Source organism: Solenopsis invicta, chromosome 8 (assembly GCF_016802725.1).
Source record: "Solenopsis invicta isolate M01_SB chromosome 8, UNIL_Sinv_3.0, whole genome shotgun sequence".
NCBI lineage: Eukaryota > Metazoa > Arthropoda > Insecta > Hymenoptera > Formicidae > Solenopsis > Solenopsis invicta.
Genome location: NC_052671.1, coordinates 4,735,916 through 4,752,884, shown reverse-complemented (window position 1 = coordinate 4,752,884; position 16,969 = coordinate 4,735,916). Strand labels below are relative to the sequence as shown.

Genomic DNA, 16,969 nt, shown 5'->3' with positions numbered 1-16,969 from the left:
TTGGCTCGTCTTACGTAAAAGTTATCCACGAGTTATCCACTCTGATTAAAAAGTGTTCGCGCACAAACACAGCGACACGTACGCGCAAAATCGTTGACAGAGCGACTGGCTCGCAAGCGCACTGCCGACGGACGACTTGTCAGTTCGTATTCGCACGTCAGTTTGTAACGACGCGAGCTGTGCGCTCTTCCTTTCCCTTTCTATTTTTAACAGGTAAATACATCCCTTTAAACTCGAGCAGCGCGCACTGGGATGACAGGTCGCGAGAACGTTCCGATTCGTCCTTCTCCTTGCCGCGGAAACGAGACTTCACTCTCCCGCGTGTCTCGTTTCTGCGCGCGAAAGGAGACTCAACCAGATGTGGTTACGTCTGTCGCGAGAGAAAGTTTCGCGACGTCTCCTCATTTTCCTCGTCTTCCCTTCTTCGAGCACGGGTCGCTCCTATCGTCCCAGACGTTTCAATTCTCCTTGTCGCGCGCCTTCGCAGAGGTCAACAATATGTTGTCATCCGGATTACACAATCCGCTCGCCTGGCGGGGGCTCGCGGCCGATACGCGTGCTCGTATGTGCCGTGACATGTGTAGAACACCAACCGGGTGATAACTGTCATAAGGATACCGCGCGCATCTGCTTTACATCCCGCGTTTTATCTTTTCGCGGCAGGTAGTAAGTTCTTTTAAGTTCTAAGTAATCGTCTGCTCGCGACTTCTCTTTACTTCGCTTCGAGAGACGAGTGAAGTTGATCGTTGGCGTAATCGTGGCAATCGTGTTACATCAAGTGAGGCAACAATAGAATCATGCGAGTCGACGAAGTTCTCGTCGCGCGCTCATCAGCCGCTACACGGTTCAAGGGCAAGTGTGTTACCCACTGCCATCTGTTGCAGATGACGAGGATGGACCAAACCGTCTGAGCCGTCTCGTGAATCACCCCAGGGTGTCGAGCGAAATTCCAAGTGCCACAGTTATGTACATGCGAGTACTAGCGATCTATGGGAAAAGATTTCGTTTCAAATACTGGAAGATGTCTGTTGCGTGCATACAAGAGCGATAAATAATTGGACTGCTGCAAGGAAGAGCATAGAAGTAGATTGTTGAATTTACGGGGCGCGTATCACTTATGGATATTATGTCGGGCACTGGGTCTATCATATCGCAAACCATCGCCCATCTGCCGGAGAAGGAGCATGGGCCTGTCCCGATTGTAGACTACTCCAGCATCAGAGGCAAGGTACATCCAGACGCTTATGTTAAGACAAAGATTTCTTTGACGCTACAAATGCTTTGATACATTCTTCGATTTGGTCAGTCAAATACTTCTGAGCATTTGCAGTCAAGAGTATTGCCTGGATGATCTCTTCTAGTAAATTGTCTTGCAGCATTTCATAAGAATGTAATTACCCTGTTTTAGAATGTCCTGGTTAGTCCATCTGAGGATCAGTATGAATTATTGCTGAGGAGGCTGAAAGAAAGGATTCAAGACGGAGGCAGCGAGACAATCTTTGACATTGGTATCGCCGAAGGTCAGTACCCAGGAAAATATCTTAAAGAAAAAGAAATGTACTTGCTCGACGATTATTGTTGCGTTAACTGAAAATCATTGAATTAAATTTGTTGATCTCAGATGGATCTGAGGATGGATTGAAGGAGGACGAGTACGAAGCCTCAGTCGCTACTTTACAGTCTCTCGCCGCGACATTGGAAGCGGATTGCGTGCTTCTACGTCAGAGTAAAGCGGATCACGGTCTAACGGGACAGTATCTAGTGAGAAGACGCCTAGATCGACAAGATTTCTTAGAGATTAGGTTTTTATTTAATAATGTAGTTTTTGGACCGTTACTCGATGATCTATAACTCGCAATCATGAGATGAATTGTACAATACTACAATTGTTTGTAGGGTTGCCGTGGTTGGTAATGTAGACGCTGGTAAATCGACTTTGTTGGGAGTGCTGACTCATGGTGAGCTTGATAATGGACGAGGATTGGCGCGTCAGAAATTATTCCGCCACAAACACGAAGCTGAAACAGGACGGACTAGCTCTGTTGGAAATGATATACTAGGCTTTGATAGCGTTGGTGAGAGTCTTTGTTGCACCCTTTATGCAGTTACTTTTTATTTTCTACTAGGGTTCACTGCACCAATAGCTGAACAATCAACAATAAACTGTATGACTGTTTAAGAAAAATATTAAAATAATAAATAAAATAATGAATTGTAAATTAATTAATATTTTTTAAATTTAATTTTCATATTAATTTTATTAAACTATTTTATTTTAAAAAATGTATGTATATTAAATTTTTATTCATTGGCTGGCAATTTCTTATTTCATTAACTGATGCAATATTTATATTCGCAGGTAATGTAGTTAATAAGCCTGAGCACGGGTCATTGGATTGGGTGAAGATTTGTGAAAAATCCTCTAAAGTAATTACATTCATCGATCTCGCTGGTCACGAGAGATATTTGAAGACGACTGTTTTCGGAATGACTGGACATGCTCCAGATTTTGGTAAGAACACACTGCCATCGTTTGCAATTATGCAATTCGATAAAAGAGCAAAAGAACATGTCGAAATCTCAATGAAAATGTTATTCCAGGTATGCTGATGATCGGAGCGAATGCCGGCATTGTAGGGATGACGAAGGAACATTTAGGACTTGCCTTAGCTTTGTCAGTACCGGTATTCGTCGTCGTGACGAAAATCGATATGTGCCCACCGAACGTTCTGCAGGAAAATTTGAAGTTACTGATAAGGATTCTAAAGTCTCCTGGTTGTAGGAAAGTTCCGGTTACGGTGAAAACCCCCGATGATGTGGTAGTTAGCGCTACTAATTTTGTCTCGGAACGGTTAGTTCGATATATTCGTCAGAATTCTATAAAAAAAATTGAATCTCATAATCTAGAATGACATTCATAAAATATTACAATATTTATTTCACGCAGTTTGTGTCCAATATTTCAAGTATCCAATGTGTCCGGCGAAAATCTAAATCTTCTTAAAATGTTTCTCAACTTATTAACCGCAAGAATTACTAGTCATGATGATGAACCTGCTGAATTTCAAATAGACGATACATACTCTGTACCAGTACGTACATTTATATTATGTAAACCTTTTTTCTGATATGTAGGAAGAACATTATGAGAATTAAAAATTACAGGGAGTTGGTACAGTGGTGTCTGGTACGACTTTAAAAGGTATCATAAAGTTAAATGATACTTTGCTACTAGGACCCGATCCACTTGGTCGTTTTACACCTATAACTGTCAAAAGTATTCATCGGAAGAGGATGCCTGTCCGCGAGGTGAGGGGTGGGCAGACGGCCAGTTTCGCCCTGAAGAAGATTAAACGATCGCACATTCGTAAGGGTATGGTAATGGTTGCACCTGCCCTTAATCCACAGGCCTGTTGGGAATTTGAAGGTGAAATTTTGGTACTACATCATCCTACAACAATCAGCTCCCGTTATCAAGCAATGGGTAATTATCATTTTAAATTATTATCGTCATACTCACTCATTGCGTATAAAATTAATCGTTTCAAAAATTATTGCAGTACATTGCGGCAGTATAAGACAAACTGCTTCTATACTATCAATGTCTCAGGATTGTCTGCGAACGGGCGACAAAGCCTTAGTACATTTTAGGTTTATCAAACATCCTGAATATATAAAACCCGGACAGAGAATGGTGTTTAGAGAGGGTCGTACTAAAGCAGTGGGAAACGTAGTGAAACTTATACCGCATTCGAATAGTATAACTACGCAGGCATCCAGAATTAATAAGCCGAACAAAACGTCGCAGAGTCGGCAGAATACAAACGTGCAGGTATCTCACGCGATACTTAGTATGATATAATTAAAGTGATTGTTTTTAATTTATCTCTCTTTTAAGTTTAAAAACTTTTACCATTCTTATTCATTTTAATGCGAGAAAATACGATAACGAATAGTATCATATAATTTTATTGCTTTAGGCGCTGGAAATAACAGAAACAGATTCGATGATTGAAGCACAAACAGCGAAACAGGAAAATGTACCGCAAAAATCTGGATTGAATCAGAATAAGAAGGGCAGAGGTCGGAGGGGAGGACGATCTCATAATGCTATCAACAGTATTCAGCCTTTAACAGAGCAGAACCCTCCTGCAAAAGTGTAAGAACCGTGTACAAAGAACACATTAATAATTAATGGTCTTGTAACTTTCTCCTACATGAGTACATATAAGTTTCTCAAAATGTGATCTACAATACAAAACTACTGTATTCTTTACCAATTTTTCTTCTGATAAAAAAAAAACCGATTCTATAGAATCTTGTGTAGAAATCTATTCTGTATAAATTTATTATAGAATACATGCAAGAAATTTATTACAGTACAATTTTTCGCGTCTCGACTATTTTAGTCGTATTAAAAAAATATTCTTTTAATAATGGGTGACAAAATATAAATCGGTATTTATAAATTGTATTATTTTTGTAAAAGACATAGGCGTATCTTAAACCAATATTACAATACAAATAAAAACAATATTAGGAAATGGCACACGTCTCCATTTCTACAATATGTATATGCAATATGAATATATATATATATATTTGTACAAGAGAGTGTGCGAACTCCTTTTATCAACGCTTTTAGAATTTAAAGATAAAACTTGCAATAACTTTGCCAATACTGTGTACATTGTAATAGTCCATCTTGTATGATAATTCTATGAAAAGGATATCACATTTACTTCTTTTTAACGTTGTAATACATTTTGCAATTTCAAGAGCAAAGATGTATCATATTTTAAATATAAAGAAAACATTTTCCATTTTATCAAATATATCTATTTCTTGATAAATCATCTACATACTGCGAAGACCGAATCAAGAAATTATAATTTCTTTCACAAATTTCAAATATTATTTCTACATATAATTGAGCACATAATTGAATACTTATTTATTATTAATTGTACAATTGTTGCTAAAATATTGTGATCAGAAATATTGAATAAATGAAACTTTTTGTTTTATTACATGAGAGAATTTCACATGCTCCTTTACAAAAATTATTTAAGAATTCACATCGCCATAGGAACCATAAGGTTTGACAAATAAATTATGTGATCTACATAGACTATTTCTTAAACTTATTTTTTTCTTCTAATTGTCGCTTTAATTGGTCTGCAATCTCTTTCAGTTGTTTAACAAAGTCTCCTGGACTAGAGAAAGGGCGGCGCGTTCCGTTGATCATACCTGCTCGAGTCAATGCATACACTACAAATTGTGCAGTTTGCCTTATTGGTTTGGATTCTGCTAGTCTGTTGATCAAGTTTTCATTGTTTAATAAGTACCGGAAGAGAGCTCTCAAAGGCATCTTCGAAAATTGTTTTTCTATTTTCTCGCAAACATGCGCGTGAGCGTCTACACTTTCGGTATTTCAAACGTGCACGTATTACGATATTTCAATAAAAGTTCACGTTTCAGTCTTAATTGTTTACGCAAAGTCTCAAGCTTTTGCAATTGTTCCTCCTTACTATATTCGATCCCTGGTAATCTCTTGATCTGAAAAAGTACAACTGCGTCATAGAGAAGATGTCGATCACGCAAAAATATTTTTTCGAGCATATCCAGAAGAATTTAACTCACCTGTGATCTTGCGGAATCTAACTTCTTCTGTAATTCTAAGATCTTGTGACTGGTATCCTGTGACTCTTTCGCCTTCTGCGTAGTGTCATGCGGATCTTTCTCAACACTAAAAATTACAACTAATAGCATGATCTTTGGTCAATACATAAAAAATATAAAAGCCTATTCCTCATAGCTGAACTTCTGCATGGTTTATCTTTTCTCTTTTTTCTCCAATGTAAAAAAAAAGGGAAAAAACCCACCAAACACAACGTTACATGTAACGTAAATGTTAGTTGTAATTTCCCACTCAACAATATAACTGTTATATAACGAGTGTGTTATATAACAGTTATATTGTTGAATGGGAAATTACAACTAACATTTATGTTACATGTAACGTGGTGTTTGCTGAGAAGGGAGCCATGTAAGAAGTTTTGCTAAAAAGATCTATAGGAATTTGTATTCATATTTGATTGATAAGCTACATATCGATAGTGCTCAGCAGTATGTTTATTTTGCAGCTGTTGGAAGTTTTCCTTTTGCAACTCTTGGATTATACTTTTAGTTTAGAAAAGCAGTTCTATCACAATGAGAAAAACTTTCAACAAAATAAACGTCTGAATACGACCATTTTTTTTTATCTGTTGCATGTAATTGCACAATATTCCTGAAATGTTTGGACTTTCACGTTCCACTCTAGTGGTCTATTTAAGTAGCATCAAGTAAGAAACCGAGTCGCAATTATTTTATCAATTAACATAATGTAATAAATGGAATTTGCTCAAACAATTGAGAGCGTAGTATGTGTAATGACTTTAAATTAACCTCGTGAAACATTTATTATTTTTTAGTACACTACAACTAACATGTGTCTACATGTGACGCAATGTGTAGATAACGCAAAATAAGAATCGAATTGCCACGATATAACATATGTTCCTGGCTTAGCAATCATCTGCATATTGCCTTTAATTCTTTGCAAATACGATGATTGTAGCAATACGCGTTGTAGCAAACAAATCGGATGAGTCAAGTAAGGTATAAAAAATGCAATCGTAAAACATCAGTGTCTTAAGGTTTACAAAGGTAAAAAAGACATTTTTTTTTTAATCTTTCAAGTGATGTCTAGAAAATTTTGATTCTGGTCAATTGGAGGTTATATTACCGTCTCGGACGAATCGTTGACTCGTGTCAACCGAACGTGAAAAACCGAGGGGATTATCAAGAATACATACCTGCGAATAATCTCATAAATAAGCGGCAATATCTCTATATCGAGATCATCGACGGTGAATTGTGTCCTCACTGAAACGTCCTCCGACAACTCCACCGCCTCCATTATGTCGAGAACGTAGACGTAAACGTGATAGGTTTTTGCATGATGTAATTACTTTGTATATGTTCTAAGTGCAATTACATCACGGATTTTCGTATAGCTCACATTTTCTGCACTTAAGATAAAGCAGAGATGTGATTCGGTGTTAGAGAGAGAAAATAAAAATAAAAAGTAAATAAGACAATAAGAGGGAAGAGACAAAAAAAATACGTTTGACAAAAAAAAAGAATCTATATTGATAGAAATGGACGTAATTATGATGATTTTTTTTTTCACTATATCCCCAGCAAAACAAAAATTAATTGAAATGGATAGAAAATAGAAATGAATTCATTTCGACTTTCGACATTTTCGATTTCGCGCTTCAAGTTTTTCGAATACATTTAAATTTAAAAATATAATATGAATATGAATACATTCGAATTCAACATGAGGAACAATTCATCGTTTTGTATTTCAATTTATTTGATTTTAGAAACAATATAATGGGGACATAAATTAGTCATTCGAATTCAAAATAATAATAGTACATTTCGTAGTTCGATTTATTTGAATCCAAAAATAATATAATAGGGATATTAATTGAAAATAAAATGAATAGCGCAATTAATATTTCAATCCATTTGAGTTTATTTGAATCTTAAACTTCGAAATTCTGAATTAGGATAAATTAAAATAAATTGCAATTTTCAATTTATTTGAATTTATATTTTTATTTGCTGGATCTGACTTTTTTTGAAAACAGAATTTATTTCTTTTTTGGTCTTTGGTTCGAATTAAAATTTATTTAATATTGATCAAATTCTAATCATCTTCAGTTCATAATCCTCGATCAACAAAAAAGTGTATGTACATATGAGTTTAAAGTCAATTTACATTTATGCAAATGGACCTTAATTGCTATTTTTATCTTGTATTTATCGAAGAGGATCTTACACTTTTATAAATTTTTTTTATATATTTATTTAAAATCCTTAACTACACTGGTGGGGTATATAATATTTACTGTTATTTAAAAAAAGCAAAATGATATTCCACCCTTTTTCTTTCTCTATAAAATATACAATTCTTAATATTATATGTGGAAATAGTGACATTTTCAATGATACTTATCATGTAATAAAAAAGTATATTTAATGTACAATTGAAAATTAGTATAAGATTTCTTTATATAATAAAACCAAAGAACGCAGCAGTCGTATCAGAAAAAGAAATTTGAAGATTATTTTTGAATTTCAATTACATGGAACAGTTGGCAGTTTGAAAATTAACATATGAAAGATATGAAGAAAAATTCATATACTACAGCACTTCATAACAAAGTTCATTCAAATAAATATGAATAATGAAATTTTTACATTTATAATTTGTAAGTTAAAAATGCAGATAATTATGAAACGCGGCAAGATATCTTTAAATGTTTATTAGAAAAATACATTTTAGAAGAATACAAATAAGGATCCTAGCCCCGATCTGATCCCCTCAAGTGCAATTTTCACATGCTTATCCGATATAGACCCAATCGAAATCTTCAATATCTTTTAAAATCTGCACATCTGAAAATTTATTTTTATCTGTAGGTTGTATTTGAGAAAGTACTTCCTGATATTCATTCGCATCGATTTGAGCAACCTTCTGCTGTATTTCATGTACATTTAATAAATTTATATCATTGACTTTTTGCAATTCTATCTCGTCGGTGACGACACTTATCGTGCTTTTAATTTTTTCTTCAACACTAAGTTCCGTTACAACGGATGCTTTGGGAGCTGCAATGGAAGTATTTGCATTCGGAATAATTTTATTTGTGGAGTCATGTAAATCTTTAGCCATTGCAGCTGCAAAATTTTCTTCCAATTTTAAATAACATTCAACTTCTACATCTTCAGAAATTTTCTCCGATATAATTTTTAAATCTTCAGTGATTTTTGAAATCTGCATATCTGTAGATTCATTTATATCTATAGATTGAATTTGAGAAAGTACTTCTTGCAGTTTATTTGCATTGGTTTGATCAATAATCTGCTGTACTTCATGTTCATTTAATAAATTTACATCAATGATTTTTTGCGATTCTACCTCATCGGCGGTGTTAATTATCATGCTTTTAATTACGTCTTCAACGCTAAGTTCCGGTACAACAAATGCTTTATGAGCTGATGCAATGGAAGTATTTGCATTAGGAATAATTTTATTGGAGGAGTCATCTAAAACTTTAGCTATTGCAGATGCGACATTTTCTGGCAATTTTAAAATACAGTCAGCTCCTACATCTTCAAAATTGCCTTCTGTTTTCTCTTCGATTTCGCTGGAGCTCGCGATTTCTCGATCTTCGCTATATTTTTTGTTTATGTCAGAATCTTCATTAATTGCTTTATTAAATATTGCTTCAACTTCATGCCCAATTATTTGATTAACACATTCCAGATTATTCATTTGATTGATCGGTTCTTGTCTAACTTCTGGAATGTTTTCGTATTCAAATAATAAGTCAATACCATTTGTCCCGTTTAGATTTGTTCTCGTTAATTGAACGAGCATCGAGTCGTTTTCATCGGGAGTTTCTTTACACTGGAATATTGTGGTTTCTTCGGCGCCAAATCCCAACAGTTGTTTTATTCTCTCGCGTCTATTATTGTATTGTTGTCTCTCTGGAGACCATTCATCTCTCCAATTTGGTTTATAGTCTTGATATTTTTCGTCTTGGTAATCTCTAAACTTAGTGTTTTGATTACGATTCTCAGAATCCATGTTATTTTTATTATATTTATCCTTATCTTTCCTGTAAAAAACATATAGCCATTAGAAATGTTATCTTAGAAAAGTAACTCGTTATCTTTACTTGAAAAGTTCATATACACTGTAGATCAATTCAGGACAATTATCGAGATGTAGATAATTTCATATTGTTACAAGCAAAAAATACCAGATACTTTTGTTAATAAATGTTATTTTATTGAGTGAATATTATTTTCCTAATTATAGGCGAGTTTTTTAATTCATCGATCGATTAATGGCATTATGCCCAAATGCAGCTTTTACAGAACAAAATTGCATTTGCGCATAATGCGATTGATCAATCGATAAATTAAAAAACTTGTTACTTATACAAAATTTTATTAACTTGACGGCTGTACAAAGAACAGTAGCAATGAGAAAATGAATATTTTAAACAAATAAGTGGTAAAATATTTACCTAATCAAATAAAATGTACTAATAAAAATCATAAATGTCAGATATTTTCGCCTGTTATAATATGCATAAAATTGTCTCTAATAATCGATCTCAACTAATGTATATGAAATTTTCATGTTATTTTTGTATCTTGAATTTCTAAAGGTATAACTATATGTTAAAATACCCTGTATATGTTACAAATACATATTCTTGAATTTTTTATACAAGACTTGGGATGCAACAAATTGTAATATTAAATTGTAATAATATTACTGAAAGTTAAGATGCATATATCACAATAATTTGTCAAGAAACATTTGCTTTAATTTAATTTTATATTTAATATTGATAACAGATTTCAGATCGAGAATCGCTATTAATTTATTAGCTTTATTACCTTTGGAATTCATTCATTAGTTTTACAGGCTGAATTTCTTCATTTCGTGAACTTGTAAAATTGTCAGTTTTATCGCAGACCAAGTTAGTCAGTAATTGAGAACGAAAGCTCTTCTTTGAGTCAAATTCGAATAAATCGACTAATAGGTCACTGAATTTTGTTTTCACTACTTTCATGACAAAACTTTTCCCAGTTGTCAATCTTTTGAAATGATTAGCCACTTCTTGATTCAATGAGAGCACTTCATAGCTATTCAGTGCACACTGTATAGCTTGAGCAGGTAATTTCGTTACCAAATCGTCACGAATAGCGCGAACAGATACTACAGATAATAACTCCTCGTTTCCATAATCAACATATACTACTTTAACTTGGTCTTCAACAATAGCAAGGATTTGTGCACGGTACCTACAAAGAAAATGCGACACAATAATGGCAATTATTACAGAGAAAAAATAGTAGAGAAACGTCGCGCTATCTTAAAACTTACCATTGCGAATCGTATAGAGCGGCACAGGGTATTCCTGCTTTTAGTTGCGTTAGGTTTAAACTAGGCGCATCTTTTGCATATTGTGCCAGGTCGGCCATTATTGACTCAAGAGGCTTTATTTCACTTTCAAGTTGGATAAAGAATTTTTCACACGACTCCACGTAAGAAACGCGCACAACTTCATAATCTTTCGTCAATCGAAATTGTGAGTAGGAACACTTTATCGGTATCGTGAATGATACCTGAAATACTTCCTTCAGTATGTCTTTTACCTTCAAACCATTTAAATACAGGTCACCATACTGAATCAAGCTTGATTCTTCCTTTGGCTGGACATGTAAAATAAGTCCTGTAGATCTTCTGTGCACTAGTAGCATAAAATACTTTTTCATTTCAGGTGAGATTGCCAGTTCCTTTAAGCCGCTTAATTTGAAATTAATGGCAAATGACTTGGGATCAACGTATTCAGGTGGCAAATGGAAAATGTCCGTGTACGGCAAAACTTCCGTATTGCCGTAATCAACGTAATGTAATTTGCATTTATGCTCCATCACAGATGTGACAATCGCTCGACGCATCACCTTGTAGCCTTCGTCATTGTAGCGTCCCAGGCAAAGCGATCCTGACAATGATGGTTCCTGCAGCGGTTGCTTTGGATACCTGTTTATCTCGTTCATAAGTCGAGTTAATGCTTCCCTTTGTATTTCAATCTGTACACAAAAGTTTTGCGGGCCGTCTTCTGCGTACGATATAGAAACGTGATGAATCGATCCCACATCTAATGTTTGTGATTCAAACATGAGCGCTACTTGAACAGGCCGCGGCGGAAAATGCTGCAGTGGCGGAGGATGCTGTGGCGGTAGAGGATGCTGCATAATCGGTTGAGCAGCATGTTTATGTTGATTTAAATCAGGGGAATAAGTCTTATGATGCATTCCTTGTATAATTGCATTATGATTCATATTAGGGCTTTGCATCATCGACATTGCTGCAAAGTTATTCATATTGTCCTTGTTCTGTGGCTGATACGGTATTTGTTGAAGCTGCATTCGAGAGTGCTGCAGCGTATGCTTCGGTCTATAAATAATTATAATAAATAATTTTTTAAATAAGACACACTTTTGAAGAAAATCGGTTTTTTTCTTTCGAAGCGTCAAAACAATAAGAGATAGAGAAAAATGTTCTAATTAAAAATTAAATGGCTTGAAGAGTACTTTATAACAGTGGTAAAAAAATTAAAAAATGTTTTTTTATTTTTTCCCACCAGTGATAAAAATTTTTTTATCACTGTTATGAAGTACTTTTCAAGCCATTTAATTTTTAATTAGAACATTTTTCTTTATCTTTTATTGTGTCGATGATATACGTTTCGAAAGAAAAAAACCAATTTTTTTCAAAGGGGTGATTCACCCCCTAAAAATGAAATTAGGCACAAACAAAAAATATTTTTGTGTTATGAATAAACTTCTCTATTTATACACAAAGTTTCAGATTTTTTTAAATTTTCGGGTTGCCTAGTGTTCCTTGTTAGTTAAAAGTTATTAACTTTTTTACTTTAATTCTTAATTTTTTTTTTGTAAACTTGTGTAAAATATCTCTATCTTATATAAAATAAGAAAATGATAAAATTTACTTATAAAATTATTACATTTTATAATGTTCTTATTTCATACAGGATAATTTATAATGGTTGTATGTACCCACTTTTTACCATATGAGCATGACTTATCGACGCATTTGTAATTTCTAATATATATATATATATATATGTGTGTATATGTATATATATGTATATGTATATATATGTATATATATACATATATATAATTATTATTAAAAATTACAAATGCGTCGGTAAGTCATGCTCCTATGGTAAAAAGTGGGTACAACGATTAAGAATCACCCTCTATATAAAACATGTTATACCTGAACATGTCTTGCAAAGGCGCTGATGTAGCCCGTATAGCCATACGTTCCTTTACCAACAGGTCGCTGAAATCTTCATTATAATACCACAGTTTAATCAAGCAACGATCATTCACCACTGCTCTGCATTCATTGTAACATAAAATCTTTTTAATTGCCACGATCGTCTTTTCTTCCCAAACACCATTTACAGGCAATACATTACGCAATGTAAAATCGACTGCCATCGGCGGATAAGTTAGCAGACGTTTGGCTCCACGAATGTTATCCAGCAAATAGATTTCATTCCACATTACAATCTCCATATTGCCATAGTCGATAAATTGCACAAGATACCTGTTGCCAGGATACACGTCGAGTATTTTCGCCCGAAAGAAACCATCGTTTTGAAATCTGGCACAGCACACTGTGCCGATTATTGATCTATTAAACTGTTCTGTAAGAGGACGTATATAATGCACAATTTCGGTAGCAGTCTGCTTATCCACCTGGCCCCATATCTTCAGGTATATGTCGTCGGGTTCCACGTGAGTGACGAAAAAAACTATTTCTGAAAGCGGCAGCGATTGCTGCTGCTGCTGCTGCTGATTCATATTGGTTCGCGATGATAAATCTTTTTAGGTCAAATTATTTCGTATGCGTGTATACCGATCTTCCGTCGCGTTTAAAATACTCCTGCAACACGTGGCCAATGCAGTTAATAGTAGCGTTTTTGGAATGCACAGAATGTGCACTAGAAACTCGCCGAGCTCAGGCGATACTGCCCGAGTACCCTGAAAGTGCATATTCCTTGCAATCCTAATTAGACACGTCTATTATTCTCAGTGCAGTTTTTGAGGCGCATTGTGCCATTGTATTTGAACTAGAGAACCTCTAGGGAGAGAGAATCGTCAACTGGGGTCACGTGACCGATTCTGTGATTGGCTGGCAGACATGTACAAATTTTGCATTGCGACGTCAATGCGTTCACAGGCTTCGTCGCGAGTAGAGTCCTATATAAAGAGAGAAGCGACAACGAACCCCCATCACAACCTTCAGTATCCAATTGAGTCCTCCACTGCCATTTTGAGACCGCTTTAACGTCATCAAACACCATTCGTATCATTCTGCAAACAGCTGTGGTCACAATATGGCTGCTCGCTTAGCCAATCAAGTATCAATCAGATTACCAATCAGAGCTTTGGACATCAATGTCGCTTCTCTCTTTATATAGGACTCTAGTCGCGAGGAACCATCGGTGATTCACGTGATGCGTGCCGGACAATGCATTGACGTCGCAATGCAAAATCTGCACATTTTCGCCAGCCAATCACAGAGTCGGTCACGTGACCCCCCCCTCTTGGCGATTCTCTCTCCTAGGCTATGTTCAGATTCTCCACCTGGGGGTCAATCATGTAATTTCACGTGGAAATTTTCACGTTTCACTTTTCACTTTTCACGTTTCACTTTTCACTTTTCATTTTTCATTTTTCACTCATAGAGAGTTCACGTGAATCTTTCACGCACAGCGATTATGTATGAATAATGCGCGGAAATTTAGTTTGCGTTCCGAAATTCACCATTAGAGGCTCTGTCATTGCAACTATCAAGCGATCGTGAAAAAGGTTTCTATCTGCTTTTACAGTATAACTTTTACTGTAAAAATTTTGTTATATAAAAAAAAATTGAAAAAAAAATATTCATAAATAAATAGCAATATTTCTTATATTGCATTAACTTAATTTACAAATATAATATATATTACATTTATTTTTAATGATCCGTATATTGTAACAACTATTTTATTATGTAGTAATCTAATACTCAAAATTACATTGTAATTTAATTCAAACATTGTTTTTCAAAATTAATTTTAATTAGTTTTTTATGTGTGCAAATTTTAAAGTAAATTAATTTCATTAGTCATTAAATTTAACTTTGTTTAATTAAAAAATATTGAATAATTTAGAATATGGACCTTGATCAAAACTGAATTCTCCGCTCACACATGTATTTTCCAAATTTATAAGTTATAAACACTTACATGATTGATTAATATTCTATTTCACAAGACGCACCTTTCTTATATCATTGAGTATCAAAACGCGTTTAAAGTATATTTTTATCTAAATTTGCATTTGATGAAACCTCATTCTATATAATTATCAAAATATCAATTTGTCAAATATAAATATCAAACCTAATTACATCACAAAAGCATTATTTTTATTTATGTATGTATTACTTTATCCTATCAACGCAATGCAATACCAAAAAGGTTAACCTTTTCAATAATACCTTTTCAAAGTGTTACCACACTGTTACCACACTTTCATTCTTATTTCAAAATACATACAATTTATTAATTCCCTAAATTTTCACCTTTTCGCCATCACGGCTGATGGCGAAAAAGTTCACGTGAAAAAGTTCATATTTCCGTTCATGAGTGAGGGTGCAGTCCCATGGAGCATATCAGGCGTATCGCGGATTGCGCGTATCGAAAATCTGACCAATCGCGAACGTTCCGCTGCTTTCGGTACGTGAACGTTTTGTTCCTACGGTCCCATGAAGCGGAATTTGCGTAAGCGTATTAAGCGGATGCTCAATCACGAAACGAATTTTGTTATTTCTCTCATCCAAACAGTCTTGTGATTGGTGAACCGCTGATCCGCTTACGCGAATTCCGCTTCATGGGACCGTAGGAACAAAAGCAGACGGAAGAATAGGAGAATATTCACAGTATATATAAAGTGAATTTTATTTAATTTATTAATTTATTTAGTATAAGTAAATAAAACATTTGACTTTTAACAGGTGCAGAATGAAATCGAAAACAATATTGCTTTCAATTGCTTTATTAATAAAACGTTTAAAACAAATAAATTACGATGTTTTTACCAGGCATGAAATACATCGTAAAATTATTAATCTTTATGCGCTTTATTATTTAGCATTAAAAAACGAGAGAAAAATTGCGCATAAAGGAAAACGGAAATATTGGGTCAGACCAATATTTGTAATTTGCAATTTGTAATTTGCAATTCATAATACAATATTTATATCCGTATTTATATTAAACTGAAATAATCAGTGTAGACTAATCAAAAATATGCTTCGTCAAATTCTAAACTAACCTTAAAATATTATAATTAATAAGTATTACAAAAATAATATTTTAAAATGCTATATGCTACTCACAGGACTTATATTTCCTTTGTTCATAATTGTTTCAATTGTATCAATTACAAGAAACTGCTATTTTTCTTTATGTTAACCTCAATCCGCTCTGATCCGCTCGATTGAATACGCTAAAGAATAACTTCGGCGGAACGGCAGCGAACCAAGAACAGCGGAAGCAGCGGAACGTTCGCGATTGGTCAGATTTTCGATACGCGCAATCCGCGATACGCCTGATACGCTCCATGGGACTGCACCCTGAGTTACATGATTCCGTGGAATCGTACATGATCGTGCAGTTCACGTGAAACTTTTCACTTTTCACGTTTCCGCCCTAGGGAAAATGTTACATGATAGTACCCCAGACGTTTTATTTTAGAATTTGATATTTATAGCGAATGTCGCAAAATGGTATAAGACTTGTTTGTCCCTTTTCATCTCCTCTATATTCTCAAAGCAGTAAACTCCCTAGTTTGCGAACACTCTGTATATGTGTACACAAATATATAACAAAGCGGAATACATAAATTAATATTATCCTTATCAGTAGTTATCCGTACGTATTATCTGTGAAGTAACGTATTTATAAATTAAGTATACTTAAGACGCGGAAGTGAATAAAATTATGAATAGTATCTTATAAATAGTATGAGAAACCTTGAGAAACAAGGATTCTCATTATTATTTTTTGTCTTTGTTTCACGTACGACGTTTTACCCTATGCAAAACAAAGACAAATAGAAACAAGAAATTTTCGTTTCTTAAGAAGGGACTATTAATAACTTAGATCATATACTACTGGAAAGAGTATAGGTCTATAATCCCTCTACATTCGAGTTGACGCAGAGAAGATTGATGGAG

The 16,969-nt window shown here is 34.5% G+C and overlaps 3 protein-coding genes across 5 annotated transcripts; 1 reads left to right on the top strand and 2 right to left on the bottom strand.

Moving 5' to 3' along the window:
* Positions 1 to 77: 77 nt before the first annotated feature.
* On the top strand, positions 78 to 4,312 carry LOC105195953 (GTP-binding protein 1). Of its 3 annotated transcripts, none has more exons than XM_011161605.3 (11): positions 78 to 213; positions 885 to 1,228; positions 1,409 to 1,520; positions 1,622 to 1,802; positions 1,897 to 2,075; positions 2,360 to 2,512; positions 2,602 to 2,851; positions 2,948 to 3,092; positions 3,166 to 3,484; positions 3,561 to 3,832; positions 3,981 to 4,312. In XM_011161605.3, exons 2-11 carry the CDS (start codon positions 1,118 to 1,120, stop codon positions 4,161 to 4,163), a joined length of 1,905 nt encoding a protein of 634 aa, XP_011159907.1. In that variant the 5' UTR covers positions 78 to 213; positions 885 to 1,117; the 3' UTR covers positions 4,164 to 4,312. The 3 variants fall into 3 exon arrangements, with proteins under 3 accessions (XP_011159907.1, XP_011159925.1, XP_011159915.1); XM_011161623.3 differs by lacking the exon at positions 78 to 213 and adding an exon at positions 268 to 666; XM_011161613.3 differs by lacking the exon at positions 78 to 213 and adding an exon at positions 635 to 778.
* Positions 4,313 to 4,999: 687 nt separating this feature from the next.
* Positions 5,000 to 7,088, bottom strand: LOC105195928 (mediator of RNA polymerase II transcription subunit 9). Its single transcript, XM_011161574.3, has 3 exons — positions 6,861 to 7,088; positions 5,644 to 5,749; positions 5,000 to 5,559 (listed from the first exon to the last, which is right to left on the bottom strand). The coding sequence occupies exons 1-3, from the start codon at positions 6,962 to 6,964 to the stop codon at positions 5,419 to 5,421; spliced, it is 351 nt and encodes a 116-aa protein (XP_011159876.1). The 5' UTR covers positions 6,965 to 7,088; the 3' UTR covers positions 5,000 to 5,418.
* Positions 7,089 to 8,006: 918 nt separating this feature from the next.
* Positions 8,007 to 14,039, bottom strand: LOC105197281 (tudor domain-containing 6). The gene is made up of 4 exons (XM_026135115.2): positions 12,953 to 14,039; positions 11,027 to 12,103; positions 10,537 to 10,944; positions 8,007 to 9,743 (listed from the first exon to the last, which is right to left on the bottom strand). The coding sequence occupies exons 1-4, from the start codon at positions 13,543 to 13,545 to the stop codon at positions 8,465 to 8,467; spliced, it is 3,357 nt and encodes a 1,118-aa protein (XP_025990900.2). The 5' UTR covers positions 13,546 to 14,039; the 3' UTR covers positions 8,007 to 8,464.
* Between the last annotated feature and the right edge of the window lie 2,930 nt (positions 14,040 to 16,969).